Below are 14,620 nucleotides of genomic sequence, written 5' to 3' on the forward strand. Positions count from 1 at the left end.
GTCGGTTCAGACATGAGTATTAATACAGTACCTCTGAAAAGAGGCTTACAGTTCAGAATCATTTAATTTAAAACATAATATCAGAGAAAAATAACTAACTAATGAGACAAACAGCAAAAGATTGTCCATTTTATTGATCTAATCACAGGATAACTAAAAAGGAGGGCACAGAGGAGATTGCCATGAGAAAATAAAATGCAAATCATCATGGGACATTTTTTTTTTAAATACAGATGTTGCCTTGTGAAACAATTTTTGATTTATGTAATGTCACTGTGTGTTGCAGTGAGGATGATACAGACCATTTCACACTGAAAATGTTACACTTCTGGCAGTGCTAATGGATTATACGCAGCAGAACAGGCCTCTGGGGGATTGTTGTGATGTGACATTTGGTTAGCTGTACTCCTTCCTCCCCTCCACCAGACTGTCACATCTAAAACATGTTAAATGGTTTTGTGTTTGTGAGGTTGGATTTTCCAGCTCTGTAAATTCCAGATCTTGAGTCATCTACTAATTCTGTGCCTAACCTTCAAAGGGCTAGCTATAGATTTGCCATAGAGATGGATTAGATCAAGTTGTACAAAAGAAAACAAACACCAATACTGAATGGATTTGTATTGCACTGTAGCATGTGACCATCTACAGAGCTCATTACATTACAATAGTAAAGTGGGCCCTGGCACAGCATTCCTATTTGCAGCTTTCTTCTCTTTCCATAGGCTTGGAAACATAACATTTAAAGTAGCACTTCCATCAGCATTCTCTAATCACCTGGGCCCAAGTATAACTGCAACAGGCATGGATGCTATTATTTCCAGGACTGCAATAGAATTGGGTTTTTATCATTCAATTAAGCAATGACAGGCAGACAAACACTGGCCTTACGAGGCAGAGATAGACTGGGTTTTCAGGGACTTAACCCAGTCCTCACCCCAGCATCTTCTGGTTTTTGTTACAACTCGATGGAATCAAGGCCTTAACTGACCTTAACTGATTAAGAATTCACTTGTAAAATCCTCCATTTTACAAAAGGCTTAACCGAACAAACTGTTAATTGTCTTCTGTTAAACTCAGAAGTATCCGACACTGCTCCCATAGGGGCAAGAATGGGAAACCCTGACCGAGGCACTGATCCATAAAGCACATGCTAAACAAGCACTGGATTTACAACAGTGGGTTTCCATGCGAATTGTACCCTACACATCACAGCAGCCCGTCCATCTCAAGCCTGAACATCAATTCACAGAACAGATGTTCACAGGCACTCTTCCAGGGACTGATGTTGCACTCGTTCAAGGACAGGTGGTGTTGCACTTACGCCGTCCACCAAGAGTGATTTAAGTCCCCAGAGGCAAACCTGGGACAAATAGAGCAGAGCCAGAAAATGCAAATCTGAGTCACATCTTTCTAAAGATCCTAAAGATTAGGTGACAGAGGAGGTTTAACACTGTCCTAAGGTGGGAAGAAATAGATGTAACCCAGAGGGCTCAAGTGGAAACTACTGGGAGGTGTGCTGAAAGATGAGGACACACTTCTTTACACAAAGGGCTGTGGGAGTGTGGAATGAGCTACTGAGCCAATTTCTTAAAGCAGACAAGGAGCAGATGGATGAGATTCTTGGATCAATAAGATACTAGACACCTAAAGACAAAAATGGGCTAAATTACCCCCTCTTACATGTACCCTAACTGTCTTCTGCCTTTATATGCACTCACAGAAGCAATGCAGCATAGCGTTAAGTAAATATTAAACAAAGGTCAAAAGCTCTTAGCTATCATTTAGATTTCATCAGACTAGGCCAATAATTATTTTATATGACTTTGATCCAATCCTTCAATAAGTTACCTGACTGCTGGAAATCAATTTAATAATTCAGGAATAACTTTAACCAAGCCACACGGTTTAGAGCAGTGGAAGACTTGGAGTCACCTGCCTCACCAGCCCCCGGTACTACCTCCAGGTCAAAGGGTGTCAGTAAATGCAAGTGAACAGACTCCTGGATTAGCAACAGTGAGTCTAGAGAGACTGGTGATCACTTACTTCCTCCATTAAAAGGCATTTAAACAGATGTAGATGAACATTTGTACACCCCAAATACTCAAAACCTTTTTTTACAATCGTACGGTTACCACTTAATAGAGGAGTAGGGCTTTTGCTCAGTTCCCAAGATTTGGGAACATACAGTACATGTTTATGAGCTAAGAGCTGATGAGTAAATATTTGAATTGAATGTTATAACATTAAGCGTGAATTAGAAAGGAAAACCTAATATCCTGAAAATAGAAAATGTAGAAAGTAGCAAAAATATTTCATGCAATTCACATCACTCTTCACAGTGTCAAAAGTTCACATGACCGCTCTCAAACCAGCTGAAAAACTGAAGTATGGGTTCTGAAAGTTTATTTTTTCCATCAATAGTTCTTTTCCCACCACGTTTTGGCAAAAATATGTTATCCGTGGAAAGTAAAGCATTTTGCATAGAAAGAGCAGGAGACCATGCCTGCAAAACACCTGATCTGCTCTGATCTCTTGATGATGATATCCCTCAATTGACAGTGAATATAAGAATTCCCCCAGATCTGCAGATACACTTGCAGTTATTTTCCAGCGAGCAGAAAGGATTGTTTATTCTTCTCCCCACCCCACCCCCCTCCACAGGAACTGTCTTAAAGGATAAAGCACTTTTCCCCAAGACTCACACTGCACACTGTGGAGTGACAGAGACTGAGAGACGGAAACAGTAAGACGGGGACAGGAGGGCAAAACGAGTTGTGCCACCAGGACTTCTCTTGTACACCTCCAGGAAAAGAACAGGTAGGATCCCTCTCTTTTCTCACTTACTTGCTCATTCCCAGCCATGCATGCTCGCTTTCATAACACTAACCAAATAACACATCTGAAAAACGTTCCTGGTCACTGTATTCTTTCCTTTGGAAAATGGAGTAATTATGGAGCTGCCTGCTGTGTTGCTTTGTTACTATGTGCAATTAAAATGACACCTTCGCAGTAATCTAATTAAATACATCAAACTTCTATTCTCTGAATATTAAAAGCAAAAACAGTAATAATTTAAGTAATCCTAAATATGCCATTTAAAGTGTGACTCGGCTGTGGTAAACACCTCTTTCAAAATAAATGAAAAATTACACACCATTCCTATTATCTGCTACTAGCTTTGTTTACTTCAGGTCCAAGGGCTGGACTGACAATGTGGAAACTTTAATATTGCAGTATTGTCTCAGCAGACATGACACATTAAACTTGTTTGTGTATGCAAAAGGAAAAGTGCTTTAAATTGACACTTAATTCTTTCAGGATAACACAGCACATGAAAGAACTTTAACCTTGAAAAGAAAACCTTTTTACCTTTCTGTCTGAAAAGCTATGGTCCAAAGCGCTTTGGCAGTGTGGTGCTACGTGTGGACAGGGAGAAACACCGATACAGAAAAAGTCATGCATGCAAATTGCGTACCACAGCAGTGCCGCTGCAGGTGTTTTTGTATGTTGAAGCCCTGTGTACTTGAACAGGTGAAATGACGTTGATTACCTGGTTTGATGCCCACCTATGTGTGCTCTCAGCCCCTGTCCCTCGTTATCCCACTTGTCTTCTGCTGACTGTCTAGCTGTTCCTGCTCTTCCCTCTCCTGTCGCTTGTCTGCTTGTTCTCCTCCCTCCAGCCCCTGTGGAAGAACTACACTCCCTTCACTGAACTGCACAGTCTGACCATCACCCAGCACCTCCTCGGGACCTGTCTGTTCAGGTTGCACCACGATTTCCTGCCTTAATCGCTGCACCTCGCGTTGTCGAATTCTGTTTATACCTACCTACGCTCTGCGTCTGGCAAAATATGCAACAACGCTGTTTTGATTCTCCGGTTTCTCTTCTTGAACTCAAATGATGGCATCAGTTAAACAAATTAACAACAGGGAAACAGAGCGTGTAGGCAGAACAGCTGAAGGAGACAGGCTCATTAGGATGGATGAGAAGGCAGATTGTGAGGACAGGACACAAAACCCACGGGTAGGAGCGTCAGTACCGGTGTGATATGAGAAGGGAAGACAAAAACAGGACAGCCACTCGTGGAGAGTTTTTACCACTGTCTTGTGTAGCTCCTGTGACTCAGCACCTGTCTCAGATCTACATCTCTAATGCAGGTCACAGAAAAGTACCAACTGCCCTTATACAAAATAACATGAGTAGCAGAAAACTCAGGAGACCTGCATCATAGGCAAATTTAATTACATACATTCCAGATAATTGGCTGAGCAATGTTGTATTCATCACAGGTTGTGATATTCTGGTTTCTTAACCTGTAGGGCACTAAGCATCATGCTTTATGACAAAGTTTATCGGAGAGGAGACTGAGGATTTTTAAAACAAGTTCCCACTGATCAAAGAGAGAGGAGGCACTCCCCTTGCAGACTGCACATATGTCAGGGAGGTCACAGTTGTCACACTGTTGTCGAGAGAGCCCTAGATGACTTATGTCCATCTTAACCTCTACAGTCCTCAGTCAATCATGCTCTAGCACCTGAAGAATCAGAGTTACAGTCAGCCAGTGGCATGGCAGAGGTTCGAACCTGTGACACCTCACTCAGGCGAGCACCTTTACCGGTTAGACCACTCCTGAGGCCAACATAAAAACACAGTTAACGTTATTATTCCTAGGAACAAGTAACAGGTTTATTCCATGCTGAAAAGAGAAGAAAGAAAAAAACACAACGTTCAGCAGTGGAGCCTTCTTCATGTGTTATTATTCCTATATTTCCTCACCTAATTCAAACCAATTGTTTGAACCAGCCATAAGCCTGGTAGATGGGAAACTAAATTTTAAAGGAACGAGTATTTTTTTTATCAATTTTGACTCTTGTTGTGTATAGAGGTGTATTTTAAAACTGGCTTTTTCAAACAAGTGGCATCTATGCGCCAGACACATTCTTTTGGACAGCAACCACAGGACACCGATCTTATTCACAAATGTTATACCTGGGGGATACACTGCCCAAGAGCTTTTGAACACCAGGAGTCCAGCTGTGTGACCGCTGCTGTTTTCCATGTTCTCATCCTTGCCATTTTATCTTTTGCCCCTTAATTTGCAGTGCTGAACAACATAAAAAATTTAGAAAGTTAGTAGATTTCCTTTAGTTATGTGCAATCTAGTCTCAAAAGTCAGAGCATCCATTAATGCACCCAAATGGCACAATAATTTAAACGGAACACAGAAACAAGGCTCTAGCGCTGCCTTGGCACAACTTTTGTGTTTGTGTGGGTCCTTCTGTAAATTCATGCCTGTCCATGCGCGTTTGGGAGTGCGCGTGCGTGCACCTGTTTCTCGAGTTGTAGTCCGGGCAGAGTGTGATCTAATCTACACAGCAGTGACCAACTTTCAGACATGAGGAAATTACGGCACCTGAACAGCAGCGTGTGACTTTCACTTGCACAGCCCCCCACCACCACGTTATCTGAGAACACGTCTTTGTGCTGTAAGAGTATTAACCCAGGGATTCTCTCCTGATCTCACAGCGGAACCTAAGCCTGCTTCGTAAAGCCTTAACTCACCTCCCGATATCCCCGAAGACTGGTGCAGGCAGCAGAGACAAAAAGCTTTTGTTTGCAGGAATTAGGAAAATCGGCTCAATTTATACACTTTACGTTGCTTACAAAACTGCCCAGTCCCAAGTTCTGGGTTTAAGCAATCCGGTGATTCATGCTTTAATAAAACACAGATCTCCTGTTTTTATTCTACATAGAGATCTGAAGCTCACTCGTTAGTTCTCCACCTGATCTACTTCGGAGTTGATGAAGTGGGCCACTTTTCTAGATGTGAAGTGCTTTAGGATCCTTTGAGAGGAGTACTGTTGGATCAAAGATATATCTGCAAAAGCACAAGTAAAGTCTCTTTTGCCTATACAGTACCCAGCCGTCATTGTAGATTCACCCTCACTTTTCCCCAAGACAGCGGGCACACAGTTTGAAAATTAAACGTTTTCACAGCTAAAAAAAACACAAAAAGAACAACCTTATATTAACAAAATACCATAAAAATGCCATAACTTAATTTCCTTGGACACCAAGCATAACTTTGAATAAAACGCCAGACATTCATGACTCCTGCTACACAATTCTGGGCTCCAGGACATTTGAGGTTAGGTGACAAATCTGATATTAAACGGATTAAGCATCACTGCAGTAAAGGCTCTGTCTCCCTCCTATGGACACAAGTGGTAGTGCAGTCTGCAACTTCTGCTCAGTTCGACCACCTGTGCTCGTTTCAGGCTGTGCTGGAGCCATGATATGGCTGTACGGGCTAGCTGCGGTGATAGCGCTGTGGGTGCTGGTGTGGCTGTGGCGGGACAGCCTGGTCATCAGCGGGATACCAGAGAAGTACGTCTTCGTGACTGGCTGTGACTCGGGCTTCGGGAACCTGCTGTGCAAGAGGCTGGACCGGCGGGGCTTCCATGTGCTGGCGGGCTGCCTGACGCAGAAGGGGGCGGATGACCTGCAGCGCTGCACAGGGCCCAAACTCAAAACCATCCTCCTGGATGTCACCGACAGCGCCAGCGTACAGAGGGCCGTGGAGTGGGTGAAGGGAGAGGTCGGGGACAGAGGTGAGGTGCCTTGGGCGAAGAAGAACTTTCTTTGTCCAGGAGTGCTTTCTTATTGGTTCACACTGCTGCCCCGCGGGGGGCCCTGGGTTAAATTCCTGGGGTGTCATCCACATGGAGTTTGCATGTTCTGCCCATGTTCCCGTGGGTTTCCTCCCACTGCCCATAGACATGCTGGCAGTTTAATTGACTTCTGTAAAAATGAGCCCTGCTGTGAGTGTGTGCCCTGCAGTGGACTGGTGTCCTGTCCAGGGTGTACAGCACCCAAGTACCCTGGCTTGACCGCATTGCTTGCTGGGATGGGCTCCAGCTCCTCCGCCATCCTGAATTGGAAGAAGCAGTTAGAAAATCGATGGATGGATGAACCACACACTAGGTTAGTTCAAAGACTGCATGGGGAAGAGAAGGACAGAAAGAATGGAGAAGGACCTAAGCCAAAAGGAAAAGATAGAAAAGAAACAGGAAAGGAGCTGAAAAGAGAGGTGCAGCAAGAGAACCACAGGGCTGGAGAGGGAGAAGAGTCAGAGGGAATCCGGCAGGAGTGCTGTTTCTCTTCAGGTAGAAGGACAGAACAGGGAGAGAGGCCTGGAAACAAGGAAGATAATGGAGTGCTGTGGCTGTGGGGCCCTCTTTCCCACTAGCTTTGTTCGCTGTTTTACCTTAGCTCTTTGTCTTAGTTACAGAACTGTTTTCAGTCACTGTGGCTACTCATGGTGAATTGTATGACTCACTGTCCAGGAGCGTTGGCTAGATAGCTGATTTAGTGTCATTTCACTTCTGGTGTTACCAATGACAGAGTAGATCATAGACTATTAATGCACACACAGACACAAGGGCTAACAAGCCTGTGTCCATCTGTCTCTGACAGGATTATGGGGTCTGGTCAACAATGCAGGACGCTCAGTGCCCATGGGACCTACAGAGTGGATGAAGATGGAGGACTTCCACAGCACCCTGCGAGTCAACATGATGGGCGTCATCGAGACCACGCTGGCCTTCCTGACCCTGCTGAAGCGTGGCCGCGGGCGGGTGGTCAATGTGGCTTCGGTGCTGGGGAGAGTGGCCGCCAACGGGGGCGGCTACTGCATCTCCAAATTCGGCGTGGAATCCTTCTCTGACTGCCTCAGGTACTGGTGTCCTCCAGGACGCTGCCATCCAGCTGCACCTGCAGCAGGTGCTGTGCTTTCACAAGACATGCTGCCAGGGCACAGAAACCTCAAGGCTAACACCGAGGCCCTGTAGGAAAAGTAGACATGGTGTTCTGCCTAATTACAGCTTATAACCAGAGCTCAGATCAGATGTTGCCAACTGAGAAAACTCTCAATGACGATTCAGCTGTGACACCAAGGTATTTACCCAGGAGTGGTAACACCAAAAGGTTTCCAAGAAGAAAAGAAAATATAATTCTCTTCACTTTTCTGCAGCATGACCCATGTTCTGAACAGGTCAATGCCAGCTTACCTTGCAAAGAGAGAAAAGGCTGACACAGCTGTATCCCTCAACTCACAATACCCCTGACTGATGAAGACGAATGCTGAAAACGTTCTTATTTGAATCACACTCATTCGGTTCAATGACCGCATGGGGCTGCAGATGTTCATTGATGCTTCTAGGGCTGGGCATTTCTCACTTGCTCAAAACTTAAGCCGATCACCAGACCCTAGATACATGGAAAATATTGTTAACTGTGGTGCAAGCTGCAGATAGCATGGTGTGAAAACTTGGTACATGAAAGACCAACAGGAATACAACTTCCCCTTAGGCCTGCACCTCAATAGTGCTGGTTTACCAGAATAGTTCTGGTAATTGTAGGTTTGCACCCTGTAGAGTGCTGATGGCTTCTTAAACAAAGAGGGGACACAATTCTATACCTCCGCTTTAGGGAAAGGAGGAACAGATTTCACCCCCACAGGAAACACAGAAGTCCTGTTTTGAAATGTTTGAACTCCAGACAAATTTCTCTACATAAGTTTCCACATTCCTATAATGGTGCTGCTGCCGTATTCTAAAAAGATAGTGAGTTTCACACCCACACTACCAAATGCTCCTTGCTGTAGATGATCAGCTGTTTTAACGGGAGTCATCCAGTCCCCTTCCACAGCTTTGCCACACTGATGAAAATACCTTTTACCCAGTCAAACTCTCATGGCAATTTGGTCACGGTTAAAAACACATTCCCACAATGCCCTCTAGCTGCCGCTCCAAGCATTTGCATCCAGCTAGGCTGGCTTTTTCCCTCCTGGTCGTGGGGCCTTCCCAGCTGAAAGGGTGATGGCGGTGTGTTTGTGTGTCTGTGTCAGGAGGGATATCCATTACTTCGGGATCAAGGTGAGCATCATCGAGCCAGGCTTCTTCAAGACGCAGGTGACCAGTTTGGAGCCGATTGAGAGGGAACTGCACAGGCTGTGGAACCAGCTCAGCCCGGAGGTGCGCGACAGCTACGGAGAGAAGTACTTCGAGAAGTGTGAGTCTCAGACCTCCCCAAGACGCGGCCACAATTCCCACCCCTTAATCAATTCGACCTAAAGCCAAAATCTCAAATGATTCAAAGGGGTGTGTTGCATCGTAGACCTGCAAAGCATTAATGCACATACTGTTATCTACTGTCTGAGATGGCTTAAGAGAAACTTAGCAGAGTTCCTCAGCCACAAACTGTTCACATTCAGAGCACAACTAGTCTGCTGACATGACCATGGGCTCCATCATTAGCTACTGTAACTAGGAATGCTCCCAGACACTGCTCAAGACTGATCGAGTGGTGCAGGCAGTTGGTGAGTTTGTATCTGCTATGGAATTGTGAGTTTGCCAAAGCAGACAAGATCCCTGCAAGTTCATGTAACTGATCTGACAAAACTGCTTTAAGCGCCTTAGGTTCAAATAATGTTTACAGCATTTTACTCTGTACTGTCCCACCACAACTTGCCCTTATTAAGTGCTTTAACACAGTCGTCGCCATGATGATCTCTTCTCACCTGTCAGATATCAAGATCCAGCGTTTCATCATGAACACGTTCTGCGATCCGGACCTCAGCAAAGTAACCAAGTGCATGGAGCATGCGCTGACTGCCCGGTACCCCCGCACCCGCTACAGTGCCGGCTGGGATGCCAAGGTGGCCTGGATCCCCTTCTCCTATGCCCCCGCCTGCGTCATTGACAGCATGCTCAACATGGTGCTGCCCCGTCCCATGCACAGCGTCTCCTAGGGACTCACTGGACTAACGACACTCCACCCACGCAAGTGGAGCCTTCTTGCAAAAGACTGTTCAAGAAATAAGCCCTGAAAATTGATTCTGCCTTGACGGGACACAGGCAAGCCCCAATCATTTAAGGATATCGTTCTCTCTGCCCACACACTCAGTGCCATGCTACACAAAGGTCAGGTCCTTCTGGTGTACCAAAGAAGAAGCAACCATCTTCTTTGCTTCATATAGCACATTTTTCCTGATTTTGTTTTATTAACTAACAATCCATTCAGGGTCGGGTGCTATTTTAATTGATTGTAGTATGTGGTGAATAGCTGATTTTCCCCTTCTACTAACAAACTTGCTCTCCAGACTCTAAGCCTTATATTGAAAAAATGACCAGCATGGGAATGTCCCTCTTGGCTGGGCAGAGTGGGACGATTGCATGACTTTATATTGACGCACAATGGCCATGACAGATACAAAGAATGCATCTGACATTCCAGTGTGATGCAAGACTGTCACCTGCAAGGCTCATTATTTAAAACACTAATATTACTGTAGATGCCAAAGTAGTTAGGTGTGTTATGATGGAGATGAATCTTGGGCTGGCAATGTCATTATGCAAAAATCATCAAGTGGATGGAAGAATCCTTTTTTTGTGTCAGTTTGAAATTCTGTTTCAGGGCCACGTTCTTTGAGTCCTATCATGGCAGAACCAGAGGCCTTTCTGAGGATGTTTTTCAGGGTTAGGTGGTGCTCTTTAGGGTAAACATCACCCTAATGCAGAGAGAAGAGCATAAGAGAGGTTACAGGCCAGAGGATTCGGCCCATCTAGTCCATGTGTGAGCTAGTGGCCACAGTAATTGATCTGTGGATCTCATCCACCCATGTCTTGAAAGAAGCCAGGGAATTGGCTTTCAACATCATGGCTGGGTAACTTGTTCCAGACTCCCACAAACTTTTCCATAAATAAGAGCCTCTTGATTTCAGTAAATGCACTTCCCTGTAGTTTCCACTTGTGTCCTCTGGCTCTTGTTTCCCTGTTCATTCTGAAGAGGTCCAGTGTGCTGATTTTGTGAGTGCCTTTCAGGATATTGGATTCTGGAGTTTTTCAAGTCTACTTGTATCGTCAGTTTCCTTGTCAAACTAATTAGACCTTTAGCTAGACCAAAATTTTTACATTTGGGAAAGGGGGGGTTGAACTATGGACTCCATCCCCCCCCCCAAGACCCTACTAGCATCCCCAATTAAAAAACAGGAACAGAGAGTTAGGAGTCAAGAGGACCTTATATATTGAAGTTCACCGGGTGACCACACATGGTGAAATGATGCCCCAGCTCTGTAACTTGAATAAAATGTGCCTTACATAAGGAAGTAAGGAGATCAGGACATAGTTCAGGCAGCACGTGTCTCCCCTGGAAGCTAGCTGGCCACAATTCATGAAACCAGTGCAGGTTATTAAACTACCTGCCTCATACACTGACAGCAGCAGCACATGTTTGAACTGACAATTTTATGCATTTCGTCTGAGGTTCAGGAATGAGCTCAGAAATGCTATTTTGAGGGCCTGCTGAAACCCACTGTGACCTGTTACTCAACCAAACACATTGCGTCTTCATGTTCAATGTTTCTCATGTAGGTTCATTAGTATTGAGGAAATGTATAATAAAGTGAATGTAATTCACAAAGTCTTGTTTCATTCAATTCCCATTCCTACGTTTTCAAAACATAACTATGCTGAAAACGTGCAAGTCCCACAACATTCAAAGTCAAAGCACTTTCATTGTATTTTCTTCTGAAATAATTGTTCAAAATGTACTCAAAGGTGTAGCAACAAACTTGCCAGTTTATGCCATGACATCTGTGCTGAAAACAGTAATAAATCAATTCTGTATATGTGTATAAATAAGTACTCTCTTTGCATAAAAGCTCCAGCCAGTTAATATTGTACATTAATAATTTAATCAATGCAAATAATAACAAAGCACACAGAGCCACCGCGATACAGTACATAAGAGCATTAAAGACCGGAGAAACTAGTTCCAGACGATCACCAAAAAGAGCATTGTACTGTTGGAGAACAACTAGAATTGTCATGCCGTTATTCAAAGCGATTTGCAAGTATCAAATAATTTGGCAGCATTTTCCTGCAACAAAATGAAAAATAAAATATAAATAACTAATTATAAGACATCCTTATGATAACAACAGTTTTAAAATTTTACAATCTTAGACCTGTATCACTATTTATACGCATATACAGAACTGTTTCTGTTCATCGGTACTTTACAGAATTCTTATCAAACCACAAAGTCATTCTTGCAACATAAAATCAAACATTTAATTATGGCTCAATGAATACGCAAATAAAGAAAATAGAACCGTTCTGAAATATTAATGATTTAACAAATACACAGACTGGGATGCTTGATCTCCTTGATTCATTAACAAGAAAGGCATTTAAGATCAGTAAATTTATATACATGCTGTATGCGAATATGCAACGTGAATTCGCGTTTAGTAGGACACTGAGTTTTTACATTTTTTAACTTTTACAGCCATTAAAAAGTCTCCTTTATTAGAATTTTAATATCAAAATCACCTCCAAGTAAAAGATAACAATTTAAAAAAAGTTTTTACGTACCTGTAGTAATAGCTGCTGTTTTTCACATAACGGCACTCGTACTCGACCCGAAAACCTGTGCCCAAATTTTGGATGACGTTTACCTGCTCTTTTCCCTTTAGCGTTACGAACAATTTTGCTGATCTGGAGTGGTGTTTTTTTGTCCGAATAAGACTTGAAATACGCGAATTTATTTTATGCTTCCAACAGACCACGTATGCCACCTCACCAGCTTTTTAGGTGCGAAATACAACAAGGAATGGAAAATTGTTTTTTTTTTAATTAGGAATGGAAAACTGTTGTCTTTACAGCAGAACCGGTGAGTGTTGCTATGGCAACTGGCAGGACGACAACGTGCTGCACAGTTAAAACATTTGAGGAGTTGAAAACAAAAATGCTGCGTAACGTTTGGTGACTTGGTTGGACAAATTCACCTGTTGGCGGAACCGAGGTCTGACAGGTCCCTTGGGTTCAGTGCTGGCCCTGGGCTGCTATCTGTGTGGAGTTTGCACAGTTTCCTCCCAAACATCCGAAGCTATGCTGATAGCCATGAGCCATGCTGACTTCTGGGAAAATTGGCCCCGGTGTGAGTGTGTGCATGTCTGTGTGTGTGTTCCCCTTGTTGTCGTCCTGTCCAGGGTGTACCTTGCCTTGTGCCCGTTGCTTGGTAGGATAGGTTGCCTCACCTTTGTGACCCTGAACTGGATGAAGCAGTTAAAAAATGGTTTAGACAATACAGTGTTTAGAAAATTGGTTGGTCTACTTTAATGAGCGTTTCATAAGAGCTGTGTGCATTGTAAAGAAAGCAAAATGCGGTATAAACAAAAACAATAGGAATCATATTCCAATTACTGCTGCAATCTGGCCTTAAATCTACCAGACACTTGAAGAAAGGACAAGACTAACATAAGCTCTAAACTGAAACAAATAAACATGTAAAATAAGCAGAATCACATTGTTGTTTAATTTCCTTATTGTAAACAAAAGATTCCACTGCTGAACATTTAAATACTGTCATTGAGGAGCTGATTGTAGCAACAGTCCATAATGAAGTGGCTCAGAGGGTCCAGAAACTGAATAACAGGTTATACAGTGCTGGGCTGCATGGTAGCACAGTGGTCAGCATTGCTGCCTCTGCCTCATAATGAGTTCATCCTCATTATTGACTTCTTGCAAAGAGTCCATATAAACTAGGAAGATGTGTGAATTAAGAGGGCAACTAGCAAATTTGCAATCTGGGTAATTGCAGAATAAGAAAAATTAAATTAAGAAATAGTAATATATAAACATGCTGCAGAAGTGAGCAGGAGGCTGTTAGTTGTTCCTAAATCTCACTACTATCTAATTTACCCAGCAATAATTAAGCAGCATCTTCCATTCGGCCGACAATTACTGTTCAACTTATGTGCTTTCAGTTAGAGGCAAGGTGAAACTCCTGCCCTGCCTGAGGGGACCCAGTTGGCCACCCCGATTTTAACAGACCAGGGGTTCCCATCCTGGTCCTGGAGGCCCACACACCTGTCGGGTTTCATTTTAGCGCAGCTTAATGATCTGATTGAAGCCTTAACTGAGCTAACACGTTGCTTTATTAGAACATTTGCAAGCTTCTTTCCTACTCAAAAGTAGAACGGGCAAAGAGTTTGGATTAACTCAATTATCAGGTCAGCCAAGGGCTCAATTTTATAACTCGGCTGAAACAAAGATCCTCGGGCTTCATATCAGTAGGGCAATAGTAATGTCATCTGACCAGTCCACTGTGACTAAGGAGCACAAGTAATTCTTGATTACAACATCTAAAACAAATGCCGCTGAATAGCCATCCATTTTGTAACCAATTCTTCCAATTCAAGCTCACAGTCACAGGGCACAGTACACCCTGGACAGGACACCAGTCCCTCACAGGACAGACAGACACACTGGGGCCAATTTTCACAGGAGCCAGTTAACTTACCAAAATGGACCACACAAGCAGTACCCCAGGTCCAGAACTGGACCCAGGGTCCCAGCACTGTGAGGTACTTATGCTAACCACTAGGCCAGCATGTCACCCAACTGCTGAACAATTATCATTAGAAATTAAATTATTCTAGTTCTCAGTCCTGTTTGTGAATTTTAAACAGGCCCCAAATAGAATTTAGGGGGGTTTTAACCGCTTAACTAGCCTATGCCACCCTAAGGTAACATTTGTGGCACAGCTGCGAATA

At 43.6% G+C, this 14,620-nt stretch overlaps 1 protein-coding gene across 2 annotated transcripts; it reads left to right on the forward strand.

Moving 5' to 3' along the window:
• The first annotated feature begins 2,702 nt into the window (after positions 1–2,702).
• Positions 2,703–11,481, forward strand: rdh5 (retinol dehydrogenase 5 (11-cis/9-cis)). Of its 2 annotated transcripts, none has more exons than XM_088914247.1 (5): positions 2,703–2,817; positions 6,279–6,611; positions 7,477–7,735; positions 8,909–9,072; positions 9,588–11,481. In XM_088914247.1, the coding sequence occupies exons 2-5, from the start codon at positions 6,293–6,295 to the stop codon at positions 9,809–9,811; spliced, it is 966 nt and encodes a 321-aa protein (XP_088770373.1). In that variant the 5' UTR covers positions 2,703–2,817; positions 6,279–6,292; the 3' UTR covers positions 9,812–11,481. The 2 variants fall into 2 exon arrangements, with proteins under 2 accessions (XP_088770373.1, XP_088770379.1); XM_088914253.1 differs by lacking the exon at positions 2,703–2,817 and adding an exon at positions 3,690–3,763.
• The last annotated feature ends 3,139 nt before the right edge of the window (positions 11,482–14,620 follow it).

This window comes from Atractosteus spatula, chromosome 1, assembly GCF_055471065.1.
Source record: "Atractosteus spatula isolate fAtrSpa1 chromosome 1, fAtrSpa1.hap1, whole genome shotgun sequence".
NCBI classification, from domain to species: Eukaryota; Metazoa; Chordata; class Actinopteri; order Semionotiformes; family Lepisosteidae; genus Atractosteus; species Atractosteus spatula.